Here is a 26,682-nt window from a genome sequence, read left to right as displayed (position 1 = left end):
TCTACCAAGAAACCTTGTCATTGAAGGATTCCATAGTCCAAGGGGTCAAAAGACGGTTTCAAAATATCTAGTTTTAAATGGACCTATTTGCCGAGAGAACTCGTGTTGCAAGAATTCACATCTTCTGATTGAAACCATTATAACGTTCCGTATGAAAGATCCTGGTTGAATTCGTCAGCCTCTGCCACAGAACCATCGATGCCGGATCCCAGATCTACGCGGTTTACACGGACATCAAAGCTGCCTTTGACTGCGTCCCACACTCATTGCTGCTCGCCAAGCTCCAGACGCTTGGTCTACCCGGTCAGCTGCTGGGCTGGATGCGATCATACCTTGCCGGTCGATCATATCGCGTTAAAGTGAGATCGCATATGTCTCGCCGCATCGATGCTTCTTCGGGGGTGCCTCAAGGAAGTAACCTTGGACCGCTGTTGTTCGTCATCTTCGTCAACGACGTAACCCGGGTGCTCCCTGCTGGCAGCCACCTACTATACGCGGACACCTACTAAGCTATTCCTACCGATCCACAACCGGTCTGATCAACTCCGCCTTCAAGCCACTCTGTGCACGTTCTACCAGTTGTCCTGGTGCTCGAAGAATGGTCTTGAATTGTGCGTCGAGAAGTGTGTCGTCATTACGTTTGCGAGAAAGCGGTGCCCTTTAGTGTACGATTATGCGTTAAATGGTGCTACCATTGAGCGCAATAGCTGTGTCAGGGACTTGGGAGTGCTCCTTGACGAGAAGTTGATCTTCCACAACCAGCTGGAGCACGTCGTCACTAAGGGCAACCAACTGATCGGTTTACTAAAACAAATAGCTCGCGATTTCACTGATCCGGTATGAATCAAAATGCTATATTGCTCTTTGGTGCGGTCGGTTTTGGAATACGCTTCAGTAGTTTGGTGGCCATCCGCTGCTCGTCCGCTGGCCCGGCTGGAATCCATCCAGCGCAAACTCACTCGGTTCGCTCTGCGCTTCTGGAGGGTGGAGGTGGACTACGCTGGACGCTGTGCGCTACTGGGCCTCGAATTGCTGGATCAACGGAACTGCAACGCCCAGAGGCTGTTTGTTGCGGGATTACTAAACAAACTCGCCGGGGCTTCTTGCTGACCTCAACCTATACGTCCCGCCGAGATCGCTCCGGGCTAGATCGTTGCTCGACGTGGAATCGTCGTACCCAATTTGGCGCCTCTGATCCGTTTTTATGCATGTGCCGCGAATTTAACGTCGCGTGTGATCGTCACCAACCGGATATGTCGCGCACAGCGTTTTTAAACTGCATTCGTGGTGTGCGACCCACTCAATTTATTTTGTCCGCGTTTATTCATGTAATGTGCACTTTGTAATTTTATGTCAAATCCCGGTTCAAGAGGGCCTCATGCGGTCCCTTGGAATAAATAATAATGATAATAATAATAATAATGAAAGATCACATTTTCCAAGAAAACTCACCTACCATTGACATTGTGTGTTATGTCTTCTATAACATTTTGTCGTTCAACGAACATCATCCACCCGTATCATATCTATTTGTTGAAGGGGCCATATCCTCCAAGAGGCCTGACTACTAAGGAGCATTATCTTTCAAAAGTCTTTGTTGTCTAAGGTGCTACATCTACCAGGATATATTGTCGGCGGAGAAGGCCACATCGGTCAAGGGGTCAGGTTGTCAAGTATAGATACGCCTAGGGGACGATCTATTTCAGCTAGATAAGTATGAATGATTGTACGATTTGGTCATTATGCAGCACGGCCACGGCTGGAATTGTAGTCGTACTAACTTGGAGTTGGATAAGGTATGACGTTGATGTGATTCCCAACAAGTTTGAAACGTCTTTAAAAGTAAGCAACCCACAGTCACAGGTACAAAAACAGACGACAACATTGCATTTATTCATTCATGCGTTTTAGATTTGCAATTTGCTGTTACACATAAATTCAATCTAAAGAGTGTGTTGGTACCGGGTGCCCCATCGTCCATGTTGACGTTGATGTTTAGCTGTGTTGTGCTGTGCTGGCTGCTGGTTCGCAGGGATCCATCGCTGCAGCATGCTTGCACTGGCACGCGTTACAACGTTACAACAGTTACGAAATCGACAAAAAACAATCGACATTACAGTAGCTTTTCAGGGCGCTTCCCCTAATTTTTCTCCCTTCCTCCGCTTTGTTATCCTGATAAAATATAGATTTATATATATATGTATCGTTATGTATATCAAACGACGCGAGCAGCAACATTTTAAACCATTTTAATTATCCAACACTTATACTTTCTCTCTCTTTCCCTCCCCAAGTCCCCCACAGGTTCCCCCCTCTCTACATAGTTTAACATTTTATGCCACACTCAGACCGACTCGGGTAAATTCGATTCGTACGCTTATTTGATACGCTCTTGCTCCTGCTGTTCCCAGTTCCCAGAGTAGCTGTGGCTTTAGTAAAGTGTTCCCTCGCGCAGAGCAATTCTCGTCGGTTTATATAAAATTATGCATTCTCTTGGTTTTTTGTTAAATTGTTGTTTCCGCTTGCCACTAGTTGCTAGTGACAGTCGTGTCGCAATTGGTGCGTGGCTACCCTGATAGCAGTTCCGGTTTCCGGTGACGCACGGTCATCGGGGTAAAGCTTTACTAGTTACTTATAGTCTCATGGATCGGTGTATTACGCACGTGCTCCGACAGCCGCCATCACACGCTGGTTCTGCAATGAAGAACGGGCCGTTAGATTGATTGGGCTAATCGATGAATGCGGGTGGAGTGAGACATAAAACACGGGTAATTGATGAGCACTGTTGCACAGGAGCGATATGAACGAAAGGTAAAATCGTGCGTAAAAGTAAAAGGTACGTACAAATCCAAACTCAACCAAAGTAAACGAAAGAAAAAAATCAAAATAACACGTGGACGGGGCTAAACTAGTCGGAAATATCGAACACAACTGACTCAGGTGGGGCCGGCTCCGGAGCGGACGGGTTGTTGGTGTGTTTTTGTACTAAAAAGCAGCGGCTAAACCAGCCACATCGGAAACCGTTCGCGTTGCTGCCGGCCATGCCCCCGTTGGCGGTATGATTGTTGGCACTTGCCAGCAGATTGTTGCTGGCGGCATTTCTGTTGGTGTTGCTGTCGGGAAGGAAGAAGGAAAAAAACACCCACACACACACACGACACGGTATTAGATGACTGTCCGACGGTCTGTACGGGCTGTAAATTGCTAACCGATTTGTGTCCCCGGCGGCGTTCGGTGGTGCTTCGTTGACCGGCACGGTAGGATAGCCGGCGGAGAAGAGCGATTGCCTCCGAACCGCCCAGTCGTGGTGGCCGCGCAGCGACAGGTATACGCTGATACTTTTCATAAGTGCCGTCCGTACCTGGGGAGACAGTTTGGGGGATGCGTACGTGTTAAAGGTAAAATCGTCCGTCGGAGCGGTCCATGGGTGGGGAGTAGTAGTACGCACCTCGCCGTTCAGGAAGCAATAGAGCAGTGCGATAAAGAATCCTTGGAAGGAGGTGAGAAAATGCGTCACGTACGACCAGATAGCGAACTCGAGCGCCGTCTTGTCGAGCGGTGCCTGGGTCATGTTGAGTATGTTGGTAATTCCTAGCAATGGCACAAGGACGACCGCCGCCCGGACCGCTTTCCGCACCTGCTCCACATCGCTGGTGTGGCTTTGGCGCAGCTTCACGATCAGTACTCTTATAATATTAAGTAAAAATATGAAATTCAACTGTAACGGAGAACGCGGGACGTTAGTGGAAATGGGGCAATCAATCAATCGAGCACGTTGGGCACGTTCCGGCACCTTACCACGACTACTGCTAGTCTTGGACCTTCCAAAATCCAGTAATAAGGCGTCAAGTTGTAACCCCACCAGCATCTGCAAAAGGCAAGAACGAAATTGAAGTTCCGAGTTCCGAGAAGCGTCCAGACAGGACGGCACAATCCATGCGGGACCGTGCGTAGGATTGTTTGCGCTTTTACTCGGTTCGGAGGCGCCGGGCCCATTCGGCCGGCACATCCGGCCGCCCGCTACTTACTTCTGCTGCCGGATGTACTGCGCGGTTGTGATGGCCCAGATGACGGTCAGTACGACCGGGCCACCCCAGCCCACGATGGCGTAAAGCGTATGTGGAAACCGTCCCTGGAATACTGTAACCGTCACTACGTTGTGTAAATATAATCCCTCTATAAACATCCACATAAACATGCAAGTCCTGGCGTACTCAAGCAGCACGTACGACGCCTCGCAGAGGAAAGGCTGACAGAGAAAATTGGGGATTGGACGGTAAAAGAGGTAGAAGAAATCAGAAGACATGTATCAATGCAAACTCGTATGCTGCAACAGGAGGCCGGATTATGCTGTTTGATCTTTTCTTTTTCTCCCACAAAAGAGAGCTCAAAGTCACACCAAATTTGCATAGTAAACAGACAAACACACACACACGCGCGCGGACAAACACAGAATGGCACAGGGATTGGGGAAAAAAGGGTATCGGGGAAAAAAGGGAAGCATTCCAGAATGGTAGACCAGGGAGAGGAAGACTTGGAACGGGCCAATGCATATTTTGTGTTCTTGACGTTGCCACTTGTGCTGTGCTGTTGCTGTTGTCGTATTTGTAAAATGTTTGCCCAAACGGCCCCCCGTGCGTGGCCTACGGATGCGTGACGGGTGTGGAGTCCACACGTGCGGATTTACTTACAGTGTTATCGATTCCTTGGCGAGAGCTTTCGTTGCCGAACTTTTTGCCACCGCTGCGTATGATCGCTTGGTCGATGTATAAGGTAAGGCGGATCACCACCTGTATCACCATGGCCACGAACAGATTTTTGTGAATTCTTGTCCGGTTGTTGCGAAGACCGCTGGGGACGAGAGGACAGATACATCCGATTAATCGTTGGACCGACCAGTGCGTTGTGTTTGAGGTGTAAAATAATTAGAACGACATGCAGCGTCAGAATCATCATCCTTTAAGTCAGTAATTAAAAGTTTTCTAATGTTGCTACAAGACCAGGATCTCGAGAGGTCTTAACCTACCATTACTGGCCTCCTTGACTTGACGTACCGGGAGATGGGGTTCCAAAGGAGACTGTCCACCTACTGTAAAAGTTGGTCAATTATAGGACAATTAACCTATCTCTGCTGCTATACAGGGGTTTTTTCCAGTTGGTGAAATTTTTGAATTGTTAAACTTGAAAAGTGGAAGATTGGAGCTTTGCAATCATATATTGGAATCATGTAAACAATTAGGGAAAATTTGCAATGTGATTGTTGTTCAGTTTGTCTGACCAACTGGCAAGATTTGCGCATGGGGAGTATGCAAACAGATGTATGGAGGAAAGATCAGAAATGTAAAAATTACTGGACATCGCTACAGAAACTCATCGTGTGTTTGGCTGTACCCCCCGATGGAGACCAATAAGGAGAGAAAGGTTAGAAGCTGTAGCGGAGATAGAAGAGCGGTTTATTTAAGCCTTCCTAGACCACTCAGCTACAGAATCGGTTTGGAGTCCTCGACATTCCGACACTCTGCAGTGTTCTCCAGTGAGTCTAACTTTCCGTTGCCTTCCTTCCGTCTTCTCCCAAGCCTTCCGCCCTTACCTTCCCATCTGGTACGCGATTACTTGGAACTGCCCGACGATCTGCACCATACCCTTCCAACCCTGGGGACGTGGCTTGTTCGGCGTGACCTAGAGCCCGGACCAATCCCTCCCTCCGATAGTTCGGCATATTCCAATGGTCGCTATTGTCCTCTTCCCGGTCACCACCACTCATCACCCATCACCACCACCCCGGGTTTATACCATCTTCCTTCCATCTTCCAACCGAAACACCGGAGTAGGCCGTACAATTGTTGAATTTGGCAATCAATTGTGGATTAAGGTGAATATATTATTCACCTGATTGAGTATCACCTGATACTTGAGTGAGTGAGATATCACCGCACGATTTTCAAACGTTTGGTTAATTGGTCTCATTCAAAAACATTAAAGAGCATGCCTCGTACACAGGAATGAATAAACAGCTGTTAGTAGTCCCACATGGGTGCAACAATTTCCAAACGACCCATGGATTAGACCGAACAGGTCGATTCGAACTCGCTGCATCCCCAGGTTGACCCTACTTTTGCAGCCATGGGTCGATCTGAACCTACGGTTTTGCTTTGCTGCACCTACGTGTCAACTCGAACTCGTTGTATCTAGGAATACGACCCGTACTATTCTAGGTTCCGGACACGCAGGATTGAATATCTAGTTAAGGGGTAAAGTCAAGTCATGGGAAGCCAGATTAGGCAGGCTAATACCTCTCGATGTTGTTGAGCCACGTAAGAGGAATTCAAAACTGTCGAATAATAATGTCTCAAATGAATTCCAGAAGTGTAGAAAAGCCTTTAAATAAATAACTTGAAGATAAAGAATGTTTGTTATCCAAATGTGCGGTACTTACCGAAATTTACAAAATATTATTAACGAAATAATTAACGCTACTAGTGAAAGACTGAATCCCACCGTCTCCAGCGTACGCGTCCGCTCGGCAATGTCAATCTTGTCCTGCAAAAGAGGGAATTAAAATTCAAAATTCATTCATCCAGGGAAGCTAATAATAGCAGGAATAGATGTGCTGGGGGTGGTCAGAATCGCAACAGGAAGGAAGGAACAATTTAGTGTTCCGGACGGTTGGGCTGCGGGTCTTTAGCACGGGGAGACACTAAGCTCGCGTACGTACATTCGCTTCATCGTCGCTCCCGCCGGCGTAAAGCTTTCTAAACAGTTGTATAACTTCCGGGCTGTAGCAGGGCGTATAGTTGGTCCATCCGTGGAGGTTCGACGGGGAGCCCGGTTTACCTTCCCACTGTCCCTCGGCACTGCATCGTCGTTCGGCAAACTCTGGCGCGCGTGGTGAAGCGAGTGGGGATGAAAATAAATAGAATAAGCAAAGAGTCAGTGAAGACGGCCATACGTATTACCGGTTGTTCGGTTGTATAAGGCTGTTGCAAATCGTGTAGAGTACGCAACGCGTGTGCCCGCCCGTAAGTTGTGTACTAAAAGAAATCCTTCCAATGTTAGTGCCGGGAAAAGTTTGTTAGTACCTGGTAAACTTATTCATATCCGCACCGGGTTGCACCATGATCGTTAGGGTGGAGAGCCTTCCACCCATCCATCTAGGCTAGCGTAACGGCTAAGAATACCTGCACGTTACATTGTTTCGTAATGTTTGTCGTCCAAATCGGACAGAGTTCCCCATCGGAACGGGTTGCGTAAGATAGTAACGCAACGCAAACGAACGGCAGAGCTGAGTGGTATTTCCACCGCTCCAAACATGCACACACACACACACTGCTGTTAAGGCTATTGTTAAAGCATCCGTACTAACGTCGCCAGGACGAGAAATCAGCTTACGTAAAGGTTTACGTAACGATGCTCATCATAGCGGCTTAAATGATAAGCCGCACATCCATCCACCCGACCCGATTTAACCGCCGTTGTGGCAAAACGTAGACCCCGCGAATGATCTCAATTAATCAGGCACACCTTTTGGGAAGTTTGGTCCCGATAAACCGATCCCACTGATGTTTCCGGGAGGATAATCAATGACCGCGATCGGTTGATTATGTTTTTGATGCTGTGAATGTGTGTACTTGTTGGCTGAGAACCCACAAAAACCCTGGACCAGCCACTCCAACTTATTCCAACCCAGCATTCTGTGACTAAAGGATCTGTATCTTTCCCTCTCCAGCATCCAACAGCCGGCGTAGTCACGCAACGACTGTACGGAACATGTGTACGGTAGCGTGTAGCGAAATACTATACACCTCTAGTCCTCAGGAGAGTCCCCCGTAGGGATTGGGGAGGGCAACAGGTTGGATTGCGTTTTTGGTTGCGCAATGTTCGAGCAAACGAGTGGGGTTGCATTCAAATATCCTTGTGCTGAGCTTCCATTTTTTTCTTCTGCATTATGCCTCGCTTTCTCTCTCTCTCTCTCTCTCTCTCTAAGCCTGCATACGACAAAATGGGGTTACGTTAAATCAAACTGAAAGCGACAAAGCGGATGTATCCATCCGTTCGTACGCCTGCCAGGAGAAGCGCATATCGAGCGCGTTTGAGGTTTTTCGCTGTTATTTCCTGTTCGCGGGATCCCAAACCTTGTTCAAAACCCCCCCACAACCTTGTTTGGCTGACAAACAAAATCTCATTCCCCCGCCGCCTCGAGGATGGGACTCTAATCTGCCTAAAACTTCCCTCCCTGCGCCTAAAACCACAGACCGCGCGAGGTTTTGTTTATTACTATGGAGCACCCATTTTGGTGCCCGGTTTTCTTTTTATTGCTAATGCCATTTTACATTTCAGCATGGTTGCCATCGGATTGGATTGAGGAGCATCGGGGAAATCAGCATGTGTCGGGTCGGGACCGGGTTCGTTTATTCTTGGGAAAATGATGCCGGGTTTGAGCTGGTGGTGGGATACATCCCACCCCAGATACTGTTGCCCTTTTGAATGCAAGGATTAATGTACTTAGCATATTAGAACGACCCACTCCCCATTTGCCGCGTATCATATTGGCTACATTTAAATCTGATTAGGGTAAACATTTCCCACATAACAACCTTCCCTTATTACCTCCAACAAAATGGCGCCTAAATGGTTGCCAAGAGAGGTCACAAACCAGGAGTAATTCTTTACGATGCTTTCATCCGCGTGGAAGTGTGTCCCTGATTTTGGGGTTCACTCCTGAGAGTTCTCGCCCCACAAATTCCCCCAAATTCGCCGCAGTTGACACTTACTTGAGGTATCGATTCCGTGTGCTGGAGGGCATCGCTGTCTTATTGTCAAATTGGCTGGCGTTGGGGGCCAGCATAGTATGCTATCCCAGGTCCAGTTGCAGTAAGGAACTAACGGTAAGAAAGTGAGAGAAAATAACCTCACATAAAGGATGGGACACAAACATTGTATGGTTTGCTTACCTGTAGTCGGTATAACGAACTCTTCATATTTAAGGGCACATGAGTCAAGCGTTGTGTTGATGAACAGTTGTGTCGCATCAGTGGTGGTGATAGTGGTTGCCGCACCCGCAGCACCTGCCACAGCAGCAGCAGCAGCGACAGTAGAAGGACCACCGATTGTTGACACCATGGCGGACCATATCTCGGCAATTTTTGGAACACACCTCCCGTGGCTGGGGTCAAGACTGGGTTTTCCGCTTCGGTTTTGGCTCCCGCTGGCTAGGAAAGGTGACCGGGACCGCGACCAACAACTTTCGTGTGAATGATTTCCGCAATTTTGAAGCTCGTAAACTCGGTGCGCTTTCGCGATATGGCAGGTCCTTGTTGCTTCGGAGTTTTTTTTTGTTTGCGGATCACCGGCCGAGAGTGCTCAACTTGTTCCGTACGTCTAGACTGGCCGTTGTGTCAATTAAAGAAGGGAGAATAGAGAAGAGGCGAAAAAATCATTACCATCGTGATGCATCCACCGGATGGATGATTCGAAACCTCCCGTGCTTATCACACGGTGTGCGCTTTTCGTGGTGCTTCTTTCGTGGTGTATACTTAAATCCATTCGCGAATGCTTGTCGACCTCGACCGGAATGGGGTTGAACAAAAAAGAAAAGCACGTGGCTAGCAGCGATGACCGTGAGAAGAAATGTACGGTGTGCAACTGCATAGTTGCATGCCTGTTCCAGTGAAACGCTGTAGGGGGCACTGCTGCTGCCAGTGAAAGTTGTCAGCCTTTCGCAGACTTAAGAGGACAGAGACAAAATGGCGCCATAGTCCGCGCCAAGGATCGGTGGCCTCATGTAAGCCTCGTTCAACACGCTTAATCGGCCTCCCGTTTACCATCGTGTGTGTGTGTTCGCGTGTGTTTGTGTGTGGCCTTTTAGATTGACTGGTTACCAACAATGGAGCCCAAGTCCTCCTGATGCGGGCTCGGGCTCACAATGGTAAGTAACTGGCCGCGAACCTTCACATCACTGCCATCCATTCGCTCCGGCTCATTGTGTGGTTCGGAAGGCAACGATGAATAATATTATGGAGAGGATAATGAAACTCGCAAAGGAGCGTCCAGAGTCGCTCGCTGCAAAGGGAAACTGCAAAATCAGGACTTTTTGAAGTATGATTTCAAGTGTCATCAACAGTTGCTATTATACTCCCCGCTGGCGCTGGGCACAAGAGAGGGTCGTCACAATCCAAATCCGATGGTAAGCAAAGCACCGGAAGGTGCATTGAAACTTAACCGGGGTGGAGCCGGGCGAAGTGGCAGAGGGACGATGGGAGACGAGGGATACGGGAACGGGAGCGAAAGCGTGGAACGACTTGAGAAAAATACTTCTTTAATCAATAGTTTCCTGGTTGGTTTGTGTGTGCTGCGGTTTTTCGGCCAGAAGGTTCATGCTTTATTGGCATCAAGGATACGGAGGATTAAGTTTCTTCTTTTTTCCCCCTCAGTGAACGACACAGATGATCTTTGCTTTTAATAATTAGATTGAATGTAACGAATGCATTTCGAAAATGTAATATTATCCTTAGATAAAATTATATTAAGTTTCACAATTCGCTCCCACCCAGACTCACGGCACTGCGTTACCGAAAGACAGCAAAAAATGTTAAAGCTTATCTTCATTCATACCGTTGCCGTTTTCATTCATGCCCATCCCATACTCGTTGAACGTAAAAATGTCCTTGTCAGCGAGATATCTCCACTGTGAAAAGCTCATTAACCATGAGCTAGACATGAGTGCTTTATATCTCCTTGGCTTTGTTTCTTCTTCCTTCTCTCTCTCTCACACTCTCTCTCTCGATCATCTATCATAGGGATCCGGCTAAATTGATTATCGATGAGCAGCCACAAATGAGCATGTTCATGCATAAGTGTGTCAGAACGCGTTCTTGATGAAACGATCCACCAGAATTGATGAACAGCCAGAGAAAAGAACGTATGGTGACGTCGGATTGTTCTTTTAAAGGCTTGACATTAAATTGGCAGAGTCTGTCGGCCAAAAGTGATTGATAATAGGTTGAAAATTTAAATTATGAGTGCTTATTTTTTGTTTTGAATTGAATTTAATGCTGGAACTTTCATTTTCTCCCGTCACCAGAATGACCTCGATATGATCAGGCGATACCAGGAACAGTCCTCGATCTAGGGTGGTGCGAGTTTCGGACGGCAGCGTTTGGCGCGAACGTCGCGGTCTGTCAAGGAGTGTGAGGAAGCTGATTTCATACAAAATCTGCTCAATCTGGCAAACGGAGGATGTACAAAAATGCGGTTTGCTCGGCTAACATGATAATTTTTCGGATGTTGGTCATCCGTTTTTTCATGGCTTACTAAATCTAGTAAGCCATTACATTACCGAATGTGGCTTAGCAGGTTATTAAGCCAAGAAGTAGATAGGGGTTACAAAATGCTGATGTAATGATTAGAAGACCAACATGATAACATTGATTTAGTTTTATTTGAACTACACTTAGTACTATAAAACTCAGGTCTCCGATACCTCCAAGCCGGTAGTGTCTTCTTCTTCTTTGGCTCTATAACTCCTCGGGTCTTGGTCTGCCGATTGTGATTTTTTTTTTACTTGATTTACCGGTTGATGGTGGTTTAGTCCAGAGGACAGGGAGATAGTCCTAATAGTTTAATAATTTTAAGCGAGTCCTTTCGGGTTGACAATGGTTGACAACTGTTGGCCACTAAGTATACTGTCGGGTTGCCGGCTGTTCCAAGAGTCTTATCGGGATTTTTTAAACGATTTCTTGGACAAATATTTCTATAATACTGTAGTTTTCATACAGAATTCCTAGAGATATATTCTAAACGCTGTTTATATTCTTCTATATACTTAATACAAAAAAAAAATTAAAATGGTTTTGGAGTGTTTAAAACTTCTATGTCCAAGCTACATCGTATTTTCCTTAAATTACGGAGCTGCCTATTGAAAATACTCCAAAAGCTTTGAGAATGTTTGGAAATGGGGTAATTCAATAAAATGAATCAGTTCATTACAAACTAAATAGCTTTTCATTACATTTCATTACAAACTAAATAGCGATGTGTGAAACAATGTATACGCGTTATAAAGTAAAACCGCATCACTACCACGTGGTAATGTTTCGTGCATGTGTTGCCGATACTGTACGCTAGAGTTCGCTGTAGGCACGAACGGGAAACGAACCATATGTTTTTGACAGTTCTCACGCACACGTGCGCTACTCTGCCTGTCGGTGAAGCTTGTTTACGTTTGTTTACATTCACTCGCGTACCGGCGGCGCAGCAACAACGCCTTAGTGTTTAAAATGTTTCGAACGTGGAAAGTGATGCGTTTTTGTGCAGTAACAAGCACTAGTGTACGGCTTTTTCGACAGTTCGGCGTAGGCAGTTGTGTGCAGCAGAAACTTTCTCCGCTATTATTTGTACCGCGTGGTTCTCGGCCAGTAAGCGAACCGTCGCCGGAACAACAATCATCACCCAATCCGGTGAAGAAACCGATAGTCGAACACAGTGATGCGTCTGTGGAGTATGGTGCTGAAGATGAGTTGCTAAACAATCGCAAAAGTATCCCGAATTTAAAAGTTTCAGAATTGTTGAAAGAGCTGCCCCGATCTAAGCTGAAACCGGAACGTAAAGCGGGTGATGAATTGAAGGAGAGCGTAAAACCAGCGCACAAGAAAACCGCAATCGAGAAAGATACACTCCAGATGTTGCAGCACCGGTACCAGGATTCGCGTGAATCGGAGGAGCGGTACGACAAGCAGCTGAAGGTACGGTACACCATCCTACAGTCGAATGATGACCGGCACCGGGATTTGATGATGCTGCTCGGATCCCGCAAATACCGGGAGCGGGAAAAGATGCTGGTGCTGGAGGGTAGACGCTTGATAATGGATGGGTACGCGGCCGGTTTGCGCTTGCAAGCGATCGTGACGAGTGATGTGAAGCTGCTGGCCGACCTTGGGCTCAAATTCAAGAAGCAAAACTGTCCCATATTTCTTGTTAAACGGCAAACCATGATGGAGTGGTCATCGTTAACAACCAGTCCGGGCCTTATAGGTAAAGCGAACAGTACACTTTTAAATCTGAATGAAACGAAACGACAGTCGGGACAATCGGCGCGTAATTATGATGTTTGTTTGTTTCCCTTTCATCCCAGGCATCTTTTCGGAACCTGCCAACCTGACCGAGCTGGTTGCCCGTAACGCCCGGGGCAGCAAACGACTTCCGGTGACGGTGGTTTGCGACAACATCCGTGAACCGAATAATTTGGGCAGCATAATACGCAGCTGTGCTGCCGTGTCCGTACAGGAAGTAATTCTGCTAAAAGGTTGTGCCCATCCGTGGGATCTGAAATGCTTGCGCGGCGGTGCTGGGGCACACTTCCGCGTCCCTATTTATGGCCCGATCGAAGCGTACCAGCAGCTACCGGAGCATACGCGTGCCGGTTCGATCTTTGTGGTGGCCGATAACAAGAAACCGACCGATGAGCGGAATGGGTTCCAGTGGAAACAGTATGATCAGATCGATTACGGTTGTGCGGATCATGTGGTGCTGGTAATCGGGGGCGAAACGTATGGAGTGAGCGAAGACATTAGGACGTAAGTATGGTTGAAGGTTGCAGATGATTTTATTTTAGGCTACATATTGCTGATATTTTTGTTTTCTTTTAAAGCTTCATTCATCAGCTAACGCAAAGCGGAGAGGAAGGAGAACGGGAGCGAAAGTTTGTGGCGCACATTCCGCTAGCGAATGGAATTGAAAGTCTTAACACAGCATCAGCATTAAGCGTAATTCTTTACGAAATGAGGCGATCTTTGCTACAGATGGAAAATACGGTTTAGGAGAAGAAGGGTGACGAATCTTAAGAGAGCAAAGGTGTTAGATGTTCCGTAGTGAATAAACCATATTCATTGTAATAGTACGCGATGTTAATGGTTCGTGATGACACGATTATTTCCCATCTCCATAGAACAGTCTTCAGGAGGCTTGTGACAAGAATGACTCTGCGTGACACTCTTGCAACTATTTTGTTTGGGCCTTGTGTGCTCGACGCCAAAGTACCGAGACTACGATGATGGAAGCTGATTTCCCATGGTCGACGAGATTCGTTGGAAGACAGACACTTAGGATTACAAGTTCCCTTCGAGGAAAAGGTCTTTCGAAAGTTCCAAGGCACACTTTGGACGACTCCTCCTACTCCGGCCGCTCTCTATTAAACTCACCACTGCATACAATATTTGTTCAATCAGTAAGACACATGCTTTTAATAACACTTCACAAGGCTTCTTCAGCTTACAACTGTAATCCGTTTGATTCAAATACACTTTCGCTGCAATCAATTTTACAATGTTGTTCCAAGGCCGTTAGCAATCTTGGCAATTTCGCTCAAACTTGTCGTCAGACTTACAATCAGGGTGCAGAAAGTGTTCGGCTGTCGGATTTATGTTTTACTCCAATCACACAACCGATTGACCACCGTTTTTACTCGGTATCGGACTCCCGTTTATCGGTGGTACGAGTTTTCAAAGCCAACACGTCAAAAGTATTGAGACTGACGAGCTGCAAAACAATATTTATCAATCTGCCAATGCAGTTGCGTCGCTCTGGCGGGTTCGGTTTTGTTTCTCGCTTCACATAACGCTACGGAAGGGAACGGCGCAAACAAACTGATCGGTCCTGACCGGTCATAACTGTGCAGTGGCGTGCGTGGGCCAGTGACACAGATCGATGGCGACAGTTTGTGCGACATTTGGTAATGAATTCTAACGTATTCTTTCTACGAGACAAACAAATGCTGGTCACACAAGTTATGGTGCAACAATTTAAAGAATCGATAGAAATGTTCTTTTTAAAGCGGTAGCTCCCCGTTTTGGGACTTCTCCATTATCGGTGGATTTATTTCATCCTAATTTCTCTTCTAGCATATACCATAACTTTGAATACCTTAATTTACTTGACACACATATACCGTAGCCAATTAGCGATGCAATATGCGATACAGTTCAACAAGAACGTAAACGATGATTAACAATGCAAATAAGCTGCCCGGGAATGGGGTTAGCTCGCAGGTCTCCCAGGTTAACCGTTTGCTATAGATATACATGTTTGCGAGCAAGTCTAAGATTAGTTTACAAACCCATCCATCCATCCATCAGACTTAAGACAGGTGTAGAACTGATCAAACACACCTATTTCCATCGAATAAGCACGTGGCGCTGTGTGTAGCACGCTTACGTTTGAAATGCATTACAATTTCTGTAATTAAATATACGTTTCGCTTACGTTTAAAGCGTGCGAATCGCGTGCCAGTCGTTGTCTAACCGGAAAGGAATTTTATAAAGATCGTTGTTTAGCACGCGAATATATTTGATTTTAAAATACTTTATTCTACCGATATTTCCAAGTAATTTTTGAGAAGGTTATAAATGGATTTCCCGACAACAATCCTAGGTATCACTTGGTTGATTTTTAATTTGCACGTTTTAACCAAGTTAACGCATGCAATTTGGTCTAATTGGCGGTACAGGTGGTGGGCAAACAGTGCACGCTTATGAATATTTTCTTGGTCGAGAACTGAGAGTCGAAATCACGATGCATACGTGTAGTTGCGGCTTTGAAATGCTCGTATTCCAAGGGGAAATAATAGAATTCGCTCAGCAACACATGCAGCTAGAGTAGGCTTGCCAGCTCAAGCTGAACAATGCCGCAACCGATAAATTATGGACGTGAAATGGTTGGTACATGAGCTAGACTTGGCAGCCGAGGTTGCATGCCGCAGTACACAGCAGGTGACATACAACGATTATGAATTGCAAATTACTTCCTCTTCTTTTCTAATTACTACAGATTGGTTCTTTATGCGTTGAATATTGGTGAAGAAGTGAGCGTTGAAGAACCATCGCGTTGATTAGATTCTTTTAATTAGTAGTCAAATAGTCAAATTGGCCCTAGGGTGATGGTTACCAGACGTTTTACTTGGTGTTTTTCTCAGAAGAGCTTTCCAACGCAAATCGCAACGTAAAGAGTGTCGTTTGCGAAAACCTTCAATAGAATTGTGTGGAAGAATGTAGAACCGCAATCGATGCACAAGGTACTTGTGTAAGTGAATTTTTGATTAGCAATGAGCAATGTGCTGGGAGAATTTTACAAAGTGGTGGTTGATTCGCTAAAATTGTTATAATTTTTCTGATAAATTAAAGCTTCGACATCTTCATTGTTGTGTATTAAAATCGATACTTGTTTCAAACTGTAAACAAAAATCATACAAAATATTTCGCTGTACTGGTTCCGTTTCTAAAAGCTATGTTGTTAAGAACACAATAAACGAAGCTCTATTACTAAGACAATTTTACCTCGCATAGGATAAGTATATTATCCGTAATTCAACTTTCTTATCTACTGGAACAAAATGGTAAATTTGTTCGTAGGACTAGAACGCTTGCTGCTTGCAGTTGTAATTATAATTTCCAAGAACTGTTTACCTCATTTCATGTTGGCTTGCATAATACCGATACCAAACTTGTAAATTTCAAAGCCAAACCTTGTACACCCGCGCTCTAGAGACGCGAGGAGTGTTTTTTGTTGCACAACTTTTTTGTGTTTTGTATTTGTGAATGATGAATAATGAGTTGAGCATGGGATTATACAGACTGCATTTAACGTCACGCGACTTGATATAGTATGACTAAGCTAAGGCGATGGGAACCACATTTTATAGTTCCTTTTTGCAAAGGAAATGTTAAAAATATATGTCTTTCATTTAAGACTTACACATAGCTTATTTTGGATTTCGGCCATTCTTAACAAAAACTCTCTCTGATGGTTTGGTTAAACATATCGGGCTTACTAGTACTAACCGTCTATATCGTTACTACAAGCACAGCTATACATCAACGAAGATGTAGTCAAACGTTTCCGAGAAAGCTTTTCTATTTTTGCAACATAAACAGCGCTTTCCAACCAAATCCAAAGACCACTTCAGTTTTGTTTTGGCAGTGCAAAAACCCCTACTGAAACAAACATGAGCTGAAACCCAGTCACTATTTCGTGTAAAAAAAAAACATCTTTGGCAAAAACTCTGCATCTTTTCACGGCATTACGGTGGACAGCGTAATTCGTTGCTTTCATCTGAATTTAAATATTATTTGGGCGAAAAATTGAGAATGACATTAATGTTGCATGCGTCTTTTAAGGCCGCATTTACAGAGGATGTTAAATCATCTGCTCATTCACTTTTCATAGCATCGCACGTTTAACTTGTCGTGAGTTCGGTCGATTTTCGTGTCAAATTTCGAGTCTTTTCTTGTGTATTTGATCGAATGTATGGTTTGTCGTTGAGGAATTTTGTTAAGTGTGTTCCTTAAAGCTCCTTAAATATAATATCGAGTTACAAGCAGCATTAATAGTAAAACGGCCAGGCCGTCATTCATGATTGAAAAAAAAAAACAACCAGAATTAAGTTTAGTAATCTCAATATTGTTACATGTTTCAAACATCTGAGATATTGCACACAGAAGCTATTATTGTTACGCGGCTCTACAACCTCCACAGGTGTTGGGCTGCCACCAATTCTGTTTCTCAGTTACTTGATTTTATTAACAGCTAGATAGTTAGTCCTGCACCACTATCGCCACAGCCACAAGACCGTTCCGAAAAGCTACCTCTAGCTAGACCTTTGGAGGATCTAGTATCGAAGAAGATGTAACTGAAAAAGGGAGAATTCAACAGATCGCTTCTTTTTCCAAAGTTTACTCATAATAATGAATGTTTCATAATAATAGATAGGTTACTTCTTTCCGAGGTGTATTACAAGGCACCACAATTGAATTATAATTTTATTTTTGCTGCTTTCGACTACAATCAGATTGTAAATTGATTAATTAATACTTAACCAGCTTTAGCTATAAGGATCCATCGATCTTCGGGCCATCAAAACACTTTTTGGAAAAAAAACAAAATCAAACAAATTATCGGAAAATAAAACCATTACAAGTTTACTAAAAAACATCAAAACTGTCATTTAATTGAAGACAATTATGAAAGAAAAGTGTTCGCTAGTAGACAATTATTGCTGATAATAGAAAAAAAAGGTTCGCTTAATCTACTCCAAACTGTTCACTTAATCTAATCTCATTCATCCGTGCAGGAAAGCTTATGTAGTGCATAGAATCAAGTGCCCTTTCGGGTGTAAATACCGGATGGATGTTGCTGTTTTTCGGCGGAGCAATTTCTTCTTTTCCTTCCGAAATTAGACCATCCAGCACTGTCCCGTCACTGGCACGGATGGATTTGGAAAAAAGTTATCGTATCGCGTTTCTGTTTACCTACGAGTTAAAGTAAAAAGTTTGCGGCCCAAGTTTGCTCGGGTCGTAAAGCTGTAGGCGTTGGCGAGAAGATACTGTCTGTGGTGCCTTCCTTTTTTTGTTGTTGGGGCGGACCAATACGAAGGCCCTGGAGGATAATGTTGATTCTTGTTATAGTCAGATAATTTACACCACGTTAGCAGGATGTAAGCAGTAGAAATGGTTTTTGAAATATTGGTGAAAATTTTGAATGAGTCACAAATCCTAAGGGAACCGTTCTGACTGCGTGTGGCGTCGAGAAAATTCATTCGTTTCGCGTATTTGCTACTCAAACGCGTGTGCACCAAACTGGATGGACCACAGACGATGATGACTATGTGTGAACACGTTTAATGGAACAAATCAGCCAATCCCTCCATCACCACCACCCGGACCGATTCGACAACGTGTAAACAAATTCCACTTTCTTCCGACCGGAAAACACTTGAAATTGATTGCTGCTAGCGCCTGGCAGGCGCGAACATAAACACCCTCAGCCGGTGTGTGCGAATGTGTCCGACACCGAACAGCACTTTCCCACGTGGCGACGCTTGAAGAACTTGCAGTTTGTGCACAGTTCAGCCGCGGCCAACCACGCGAAGATGTAAATCTAAATGTTATCATGGCCCGGCTGTCCGTTACCGGTGGCCTCCAACGTCCATCATCCTGGCCTGGAGCGCTGGATAGTAAAACTGTGTGTGTGTTCAGAATTTTGTGATTTACGGTACGACGGCCGTGTCATCCATTATGTTTTTCAGCACGGGGCCACCAGATAAAGCGCCCCAAATTTCCATATTCATTTGTTATCGGTATTAAAATCTGATCGTCTCATCGATCCATTCCGGATCCATTCCGTTGTTCGGGCGGGGTGGGCAACAGCATAATCTGCCACCGCGATTTTTGCTAATGTTTGTTTATTTTTCGTAACTCTTCTGTCCCGAGCGAGGGATGTAGACAGAACACAAAAACGGTGGATTCAAAAACGTCCATCAAGGCGAGAAAAATGGAGGAATTTGTGGGTTGTTTATGGCTGCCGCATGATGCCGGCATGATGAATGGCTAGTGCACCTGGCACATTTCCTACACATACTAAATTTATGCGATTTTTTGCTGAACGATCATCATAAACTGCTCCATCGTTTCATCCTTTGCCGGATGTTTCAGATCTGACGGTAGGATCTTTGGTATTTTGGCCAACAAAAAAAAAAAAACTAAAAATCCAAAACGCATAAACTTTGTGTCATTGGATCAAAATGACGCATTATGGTGGATACGGAAAAAGAGATGTTCACTTCCTTCCTGCCAGCATTAGGGTTGACCTTCGGCACCGTTTTCATTGCAACCTGGTGCAACGCTTTACAACGGATCGTCGGTTATCATTTCGGAGAGCGGCAGCCTTCAATGTCATCGGGGAGGTTGCTGTTGCCGATGCAGTAGCATCAGCAATGGCAGCTGCCATCTCATCATCTAATTGCAATGCGCTTCCAAGATCAAAGAATGTGGGAAATGTAATATCCCCGTGGTGGGCACGGTGGCGTTAGCTGGATTTCAGCCCCGGTGCCAGTCGACCCAAACAGCAAACGCACCCGGAGCACGGAAGCACGGAACGGTGGGATGTGTTGGGTGTTTCTTAATTTCTAAGAATCTCAAACGGTCGGTATCGAGTAGTGGTTGTAGTTAATTTGATTTCATTAAGGCCATATGCTTCGAGAAAAGGTGTCCATCGTCTTGACATTATGCCGACGACAGATATGGCAGTTTTAGTTTTCTCTCTCCCTCTTAGAAATCTGAGTCGGGTGGGTGACGGTCACAAAAGATAAGTATGTTTAAAATTTCATTAAAATAAAGGTAGTGGCGAATCCTTTCGCAACAGCCCGGTTAATGAAACGCTGGGCAAAGGGCGCACAGCCAAGGTTGAGGTTTAAACTTTCAAATCAAATCATTCGCATATGGTAACACGGGTGAGCAAAGTATTGTTGTAACCTTTCGGTGCGCTGCAAAACTTTGTGTGTTTAGTAGAACCGTATTTGGACTGTATATTTAAATATGCTGCCTGTTCGATACTTTTTCCCGACGTTTTTATTTCTTCTTTTCTAACTAGCTTTATGACTGGCTTTACATGATTTGAAACACAAATCCTTGAACTTAACAGTTAGTGAGTGCTGGCTGTAAGCGGCAACGATCCAGTTGAGATTTGAACCCAGCGGTGGCCTCTGATTTCTGAAGTTTACATAGTAAACACATAGAACATTTATACAAACTTTTCATTCGTTGGAAGAGCTGTGCTTTAAAATTGATGAAAACTAGCCAGACCATATAAAGTATTTTTTTCAGTTTTAGAAGCTAGGCTAACATACTCACTTACAGTGACCAAGGGAAACGATGAGCTTTTTTGGGGGGCTGTAAACATATAGTTGAACTTTTGCCAAAGCGTTTTGATTGCTTTCACGTTCTACTGCCAAACGTGAACAATCTAGCCTGCTTACTTAGGCTTCCTTATGACTGCGGTTCTGATGTTGAGTCGAGGTTGTGGAACGAAAAAAAAGAGACCTTATGCCTCGAATAACTGAGGATAACAGAGGATTTCGCGCTGAACGAACCGACTGTTTACAATAACAACAAGAAAACAATAGTAATAATAATGTGCTTAACTATTTACTTTTGTGCACTGGAATGCTTTGAAGGTTGGTTGGAGATTGCATTTTCATCCCATACACTACTTGAAATGAGCTGTAAAGAACGGATTGGAGATATGAAAAAGCCAAAACCCTTGCACTTTATGTATCCTTTTCGTGTATGAAAAAGGATGCCACATATCTGATGTTGGTTTTAATGGAATGAAATTAAGATGCCTTTGTACGATTCTCAGAAGGATGTGTGTGTATGTTTTAAACGATGTGAGTTGTATCGTGACTCGCTTTGGAAAACTGTTTTTTTTTTATTCAACAAGAACGGCCTGCCTGGCCGTAATGCTTAAAACTAAGTTACAGAGTAGAGTAGTACAAGGTATTGAGACACTTGCTTCTCCGAACCGTGCAAGCCTTTTTATACCTTACTCGGGCGAGTTCGGCCGGCTTTGTAAAACTTAAGTCACACTGAAAGCTCATATGACAGCTACATACTTGGAAACGTTTAAATGATTTAAGGTTCATGATTTTTCAATCGAAGACATTGTGGGCTAGCGATCAACATTTTTTTTTATAAATGTTCCCTCTATGAGTTATATCCCCGAGCAAGGAATTTCAAACAGGTCATCAGTTATACGTTCAGGAGAAAGACTTAAACGTCGAATTGGGTTTATTGTCACACAAGAGTAGTTTGGGATCCTTCCACCTAACTTCCTAACCTCCTTAACTTCCTAATCCACCAAAAACTTACGAGAAAACCAAGGATGTTTGTTTCATTAGTAGACAAAGCTCTAGGATCCCCTGAGATAACTTCTTTGCAGATATAGCTGAGGTTGCATAGAATATTTATAGTCTTAGTACTCATATGCACCTCTGAGACATGGACTTTGTCTGAAACTGTTGAGGCTGACTATGCCGAGTTCGAGAGGAATATGCTCAGAAGGATTTTTGACCCTTGTGAGTAGAACGATAATGAAGGCGCTATATCACCACCATGCAGCGAATAAAACTTGTCAGGCTCAGGTGAACTGGTCAAGTGATGAGAATAGCACCGGACGATCCAGCCCGTAAAACACTGTTAGGCCGTTCAGAAGACTAGGATATTGTATAGGAAGACAGTGGCGTTAGACCTTGAGTGGTATCGAGAATTTCTGCAACAAGCCAAGACCGCTAAACGATTTTAGCGCCTTGTAAGTAAGTAAGTAAGGAGTCTAGGGTACAAAGTTTCGGGCAGCAGTGTAAATGGTAGAATAAAACTAGACAAGATGAACATTGATACGCTAAGTCCACCGTCTATGTTAGGCACAATCAGTGGCGGGTAAAGTCCCTTCAAGGTCCTAAGCAGAATGAAAGTTGGATTCCCCTAACTTATCGAAAGAGCTGACTAGAATCGAAGGCCAAGCGGAGATATTATCTCTTTCTACTTTCTTGGCCCAACGATCTGTCAGGTCATGCCTGCCATTTTTGGCTTCCTAGACTTATTGTTACCTCATCGATATTATACGAAGCCTTTTGTGGAGTATGGGGTTCTCTAAATTACCGAGTCTCCCAGGAAGCACAACAATGTCAAAAAAGTGCGTGACCTCAAACATTTCGGCTTTCATGACCGAAAGCAAATTTTCGATCGAAGAGACTCTCAACAGACCCCCTAAGAGACCGGTAGTATTTGTTGGACAAATCTGAGGTTCGTATCTAATAATGCTGTATCCAAGATGGAGTAGCAACTAAGAATGAGACTAAGAACAAGCGGAATACATAAAAATTTAAAATAACCATGAATAGCTCTTCGCACGGCAGGACCAGGGATCAAATCCCATTTTTCTCAAAAATGTGTTACGCTCATGACTAATTGCGTTTTAAGAAAACATATTGTAAGGAACCCGTATCGTATCGTATCCGAACGTATCGAATTTTATCAATTGACAAGAATAAATGGCATAACAATTAATGTAAACCATTCAATCATCCATAGACCCACATCCAAAGTAGATAAACGGTCAAGAAAACAACGGAACGCAAACAATCTTAACCAGCATATAGATATAAAAATAAATTTCGGTAAACAACGAGCGCAAATGCTTTAGAGTCAATAGTTCATTTTGCCTCTCACTTGGAAGCACTCGACCAAGGTCTCGATGCGGCAAATGTGTAGGGGCACAAACAAAATAAAATCAAGGAACGTGGAAAAAGAAAGTACAATTTGTCAAACACACAAGTGAAAGATGCTGTAGAACCGCTGATTGTACAGATAAGAAAGCAGGTCATCGGGGCAGCATGATAAAGGGGGAGGCAGCATCGAACAACAGTGAATTTCCGCCAGCTGTGGATTTGTTGCGTCTGTATGTGTGTGTGTGTATGTTGTTTATTTTTTCACCATCGCCCAATTTTCCACTGTGGGTGCAAACGGCCACGATGTTTGGGCACTGATAGGATATAGAAAACGGAACGGTCAGATGCAATCCAGTAACAGTAACTGGGGCGGATTTTAAGAATGGTTTGTCTGAAAAGAATCCTATTGAAACAATTTTTTTCACTTGTACTCCTGCCAACATTGGCAACACTGGTAAGAACTGAGCCTTGCAACTACTCAAGCCCAACGAACAGTTATCTCCTATCGAAACTCAACGAATATTCACGTACAAAAGCGCCATCGAAGTAACGTCGCGCGATTGAAACAATAGCAGGTTTGAAAAGGTTAGACGTGCCGTAACATTGGGGAAGCTGCTTTTTTCGCCCAGCTCGTCCTTTTTTTGCGTGAGTTGAGAACCATTCAAATGCTCAACGAGGCGTCGCATCACATGTGGTTGAGAACATTCGAATGCTTTACGGTACGAAGTCGATCGTGCGTTCGCTGAACGTGTATGTTAATATTATTGCTACATAACTGCCAAACCTACGCCGTGAGCGGCAAGCCACTTCGGGTTACGTACGTACCTTTGCCCAAACCCGTATCACCTAGAATTTTAGGCAAATGTAGCTACAGTAATCCGTCCGTGTCTGCGTACGTGTGTGTGTGGGAGGAGAGTTCGAGCTTGTCGAGTGGTGTAGATGGATTTATTGAATTTTGACTCCCCGGACAGGCGGTGGCAGTGCTGCTTTCCGCAACTGACGGCTGTCGGTGACATTTGCCAAACGCGTCGACGTCGATAGGGGTTGCTGCGCCTGAATCAATACAACCCTACAACAGGCGAAAGATGCTTCAGGGCACGTTCCGAGCTACGCGCGCACTAACCCATGAAGGTATGCGGTCGAATTACGACCTCCGCAATATTCCGCCAGAACGCAACAACAAGTAGTAGGCAAGCTTTTGGGGCGAGCTTCAGTCCGAATCGCGGGCTTATGGTAATCTTAAACGCTCTCGGATGGTACCCGTGCAACACACCGTCAGGATGCAGTCACAATGGGAGTAATCCTATCTCCCGGCAGCGGTTTGAGTAGTGACGACCCACACAGGCAAAGGGCAAGGGCAGGACAGGCACGGTACGGTGGCTGAGAATGTTTTCGCAGTGCATCGGGAAGATTTGTGCGCGTGCAAATGTCACAATTAACTGGCATACAAGCGTTGTGCGTGTGTCTCTGGCGGTAAGGCACCAGGGTGGCTACGTAACGCACGCTGGCAAGTTGTTGCGGCTTAACGTGCGGTGTGTGTGTGTGTGTGTGCCGGTGTACATCTGTGGTCGATCTGTGTGGCCAATGATGGACTGGCAGGCTTTCTATCGGGCTGAGGGTTGAAATTGGATAAGCCCAGACGTTAAGTTAAGCGGCCAGGTAACCACGGTGCGGTGCGGTGCCAAGCTGCAAAAGCAACCTTCCGCCTTCTTCCGGCTAGAGCACCACTTGGGAGACGCTTATTGTTTTCTGCGTTACGGACAAACCACAGGTTTTAATTATGCAATCACAACAATCGCATGGTCTCGAAAGCAGAAACTGGAAACGGGGATTTCTGGACGGGGCGGAGATCGTTTGGAACCGTACGATAGGCACCGGGAGGACTTGTGGAGCTCGGAAGATCAGTGTCAACGCAACGAGTGCGCTTGAGATGCTGATGGCGATGCAATAATTTAACCGGAGACCAGCTGAGATACAAATCCCGGATGCTAACGGGTACCATTGCCTTCGAGGTGAACACAGCTATACCCGGAGTATATCTAGTTGGACTATTCTTAAGAACGTTTCAAGCAATAATACCATGACATCATACGATGTTGGACACACACGACTCGCAAAGGTTGATACTCTCCTGGCACCGGCATGGATGCGTACTAACCTGCACCACCACCTTTAATTAACAGCATCTAGGAATTCAGCGCGAACCACACATGCTCCTATGGACCGGGATCTACGTTATCCATTCGGTACGGTACGGTATCCGTATCGCAGAATTGAGCTTGAGACCAGACACACACGGTTGTATTTTTGTGAACCACTTTTTTCGATTCTCGATTTTTTGCAGACCCGATGATCTCTTTGCTTCAAATAGCTATCGTAGCTATCGTTTGCAAAACAAAGTCCGCGCACAGTCGCGAGGTTTGTCGGGGGCACTAACACTGTTGGGCGCACTTCCGCTGCAATTGATCAGCGATCCGGATTCGCTATTTGGCGTCGGTTTTTTTTTTCTCGCACGTTGCTCTCTTGCTTATGCTAACTTCACTGCACACTTTTGTTCGTTGTCTTCGGGCTTATTTGCACACGCAACGCTCAGTTCCGTCCGTCCGCGGGATAGCTGACTTTGCGGCACAAACTTTGCAACTCTTCATCTATACATCTCACTTTCGGTTCGGCGAATCCACCATCCTGTCACTGTATCGCGGGCGTACTCGGGTGTGTACTTTTGGGATTTTTTTTCTCGCTTCACACTATTGCACACTCGAGATTCGTAATGAGAAACTTCACTCGCTGCCCGGCCTTACGTTCCCCGGATGCCTCGCCTATTGCGAGGAAACTTCCCACCGTTGAATTAAAAGTGTAAGAAAGAAACTCCAGGACTTTTGCCAAACGGATCGCAATGCGGGCGGGAACACTGGCGGTGGCACTAGACGCGGTTGGGCAGCACGGCACGTTTCAAGCAATGCATTGCCAGGTGAACGTGCTTCATCACACCGCGACGACCACCTAGGAGACCGGCAAACATCACACGGGCTGGCACGATTTGGAACAGTCCTGCCTCGCCCGTAACCCGTAACTCATTTGGCCGTTAACGGGCGCGTTGCGTGCGTGACGAACCGAGTTGTAAGTGACGTGTCACAGCCGTCGGGACACGGACTCCAATCAAACGTACTTTTCGATAACCGACCGACGGGCACGAGACAGGGTGGTGTGGCGGGTCCGGCGACGCTACGATGATGACGCGTGCTGTGCTCGCGCTGACTGCCGGCAGCTGACTGACGACGGAACGGCCGTTCGCGATGCTCTATACACTGCGAAAGCCGTTGGAAAGCTGATGCTCAACCTCACCATCATCAGCATCATCATCATCAACAGCGTGAGCAGCATCGTCATGGAGTCATCTTATCGGAGCGAAAAGTTCGGATTTTCTAACCGGCAAGTCACCCATCGGCAAGCCGAATGGATCGCCGTGAGATCGCTTTTCCGCGTGTCGCCGTCGACACCGGAACCGGTTCGGCTTCGCTGTTCGGGTTCGCCAGTTCGGATTTCGTGAATGTTTTATACATCCTCCTACATCCCACCGCCAGGAGTTGGATGCTGGCCCCGGCTTGGGTATATTCATGCTGACGAGAGTA

General features: G+C 45.4%; 2 protein-coding genes across 7 annotated transcripts; one reads left to right on the top strand and one right to left on the bottom strand.

The window, feature by feature from the left end:
* Positions 1-1,857: 1,857 nt before the first annotated feature.
* On the bottom strand, positions 1,858-26,380 carry LOC118507566 (PDF receptor). Of its 6 annotated transcripts, none has more exons than XR_004905671.1 (12): positions 25,209-26,380; positions 8,952-9,383; positions 8,772-8,879; positions 6,716-6,876; positions 6,437-6,540; positions 4,692-4,851; positions 4,029-4,249; positions 3,799-3,868; positions 3,449-3,718; positions 3,210-3,361; positions 2,845-3,101; positions 1,858-2,694 (listed from the first exon to the last, which is right to left on the bottom strand). XR_004905671.1 is itself a non-coding variant. In XM_036046189.1 (12 exons), the coding sequence occupies exons 2-12, from the start codon at positions 9,118-9,120 to the stop codon at positions 2,682-2,684; spliced, it is 1,605 nt and encodes a 534-aa protein (XP_035902082.1). In that variant the 5' UTR covers positions 9,121-9,383; positions 25,209-26,380; the 3' UTR covers positions 1,858-2,681. The 6 variants fall into 6 exon arrangements, 2 of the variants coding, with proteins under 2 accessions (XP_035902082.1, XP_035902080.1); XR_004905668.1 differs by having other exon boundaries at positions 2,845-3,113; positions 25,209-26,379; XR_004905669.1 differs by having other exon boundaries at positions 2,845-3,113; positions 8,952-9,378; positions 25,209-26,379.
* Positions 12,219-13,889, top strand: LOC118507567 (rRNA methyltransferase 3, mitochondrial). The gene is made up of 3 exons (XM_036046190.1): positions 12,219-13,029; positions 13,130-13,571; positions 13,646-13,889. Exons 1-3 carry the CDS (start codon positions 12,276-12,278, stop codon positions 13,812-13,814), a joined length of 1,365 nt encoding a protein of 454 aa, XP_035902083.1. The 5' UTR covers positions 12,219-12,275; the 3' UTR covers positions 13,815-13,889.
* Positions 26,381-26,682: the final 302 nt, after the last annotated feature.

The sequence above is a fragment of the Anopheles stephensi genome, chromosome 2 (genome assembly GCF_013141755.1).
Source record: "Anopheles stephensi strain Indian chromosome 2, UCI_ANSTEP_V1.0, whole genome shotgun sequence".
In the NCBI taxonomy this organism is placed as follows: domain Eukaryota; kingdom Metazoa; phylum Arthropoda; class Insecta; order Diptera; family Culicidae; genus Anopheles; species Anopheles stephensi.
The sequence above is the reverse complement of the archived record's forward strand: the minus strand, read 5'-3'. Positions and strand labels throughout refer to the sequence as shown.

Coding starts and splice junctions, on each gene's coding strand:
- LOC118507566 (XM_036046187.1), bottom strand. CDS start 9,120: ATGGTGTCAACAATCGGTGGTCCTTCTACTGTCGCTGCTGCTGCTGCT. Junction 6,541..6,715: donor GGAGCGACGATGAAGCGAAT/GTACGTACGCGA, acceptor CCTCTTTTGCAG/GACAAGATTGACATTGCCGA. Junction 3,362..3,448: donor ATTGCTTCCTGAACGGCGAG/GTGCGTACTACT, acceptor CTGTCTCCCCAG/GTACGGACGGCACTTATGAA.
- LOC118507567 (XM_036046190.1), top strand. CDS start 12,276: ATGTTTCGAACGTGGAAAGTGATGCGTTTTTGTGCAGTAACAAGCACT. Junction 13,030..13,129: donor AACCAGTCCGGGCCTTATAG/GTAAAGCGAACA, acceptor CTTTCATCCCAG/GCATCTTTTCGGAACCTGCC. Junction 13,572..13,645: donor GTGAGCGAAGACATTAGGAC/GTAAGTATGGTT, acceptor TTTCTTTTAAAG/CTTCATTCATCAGCTAACGC.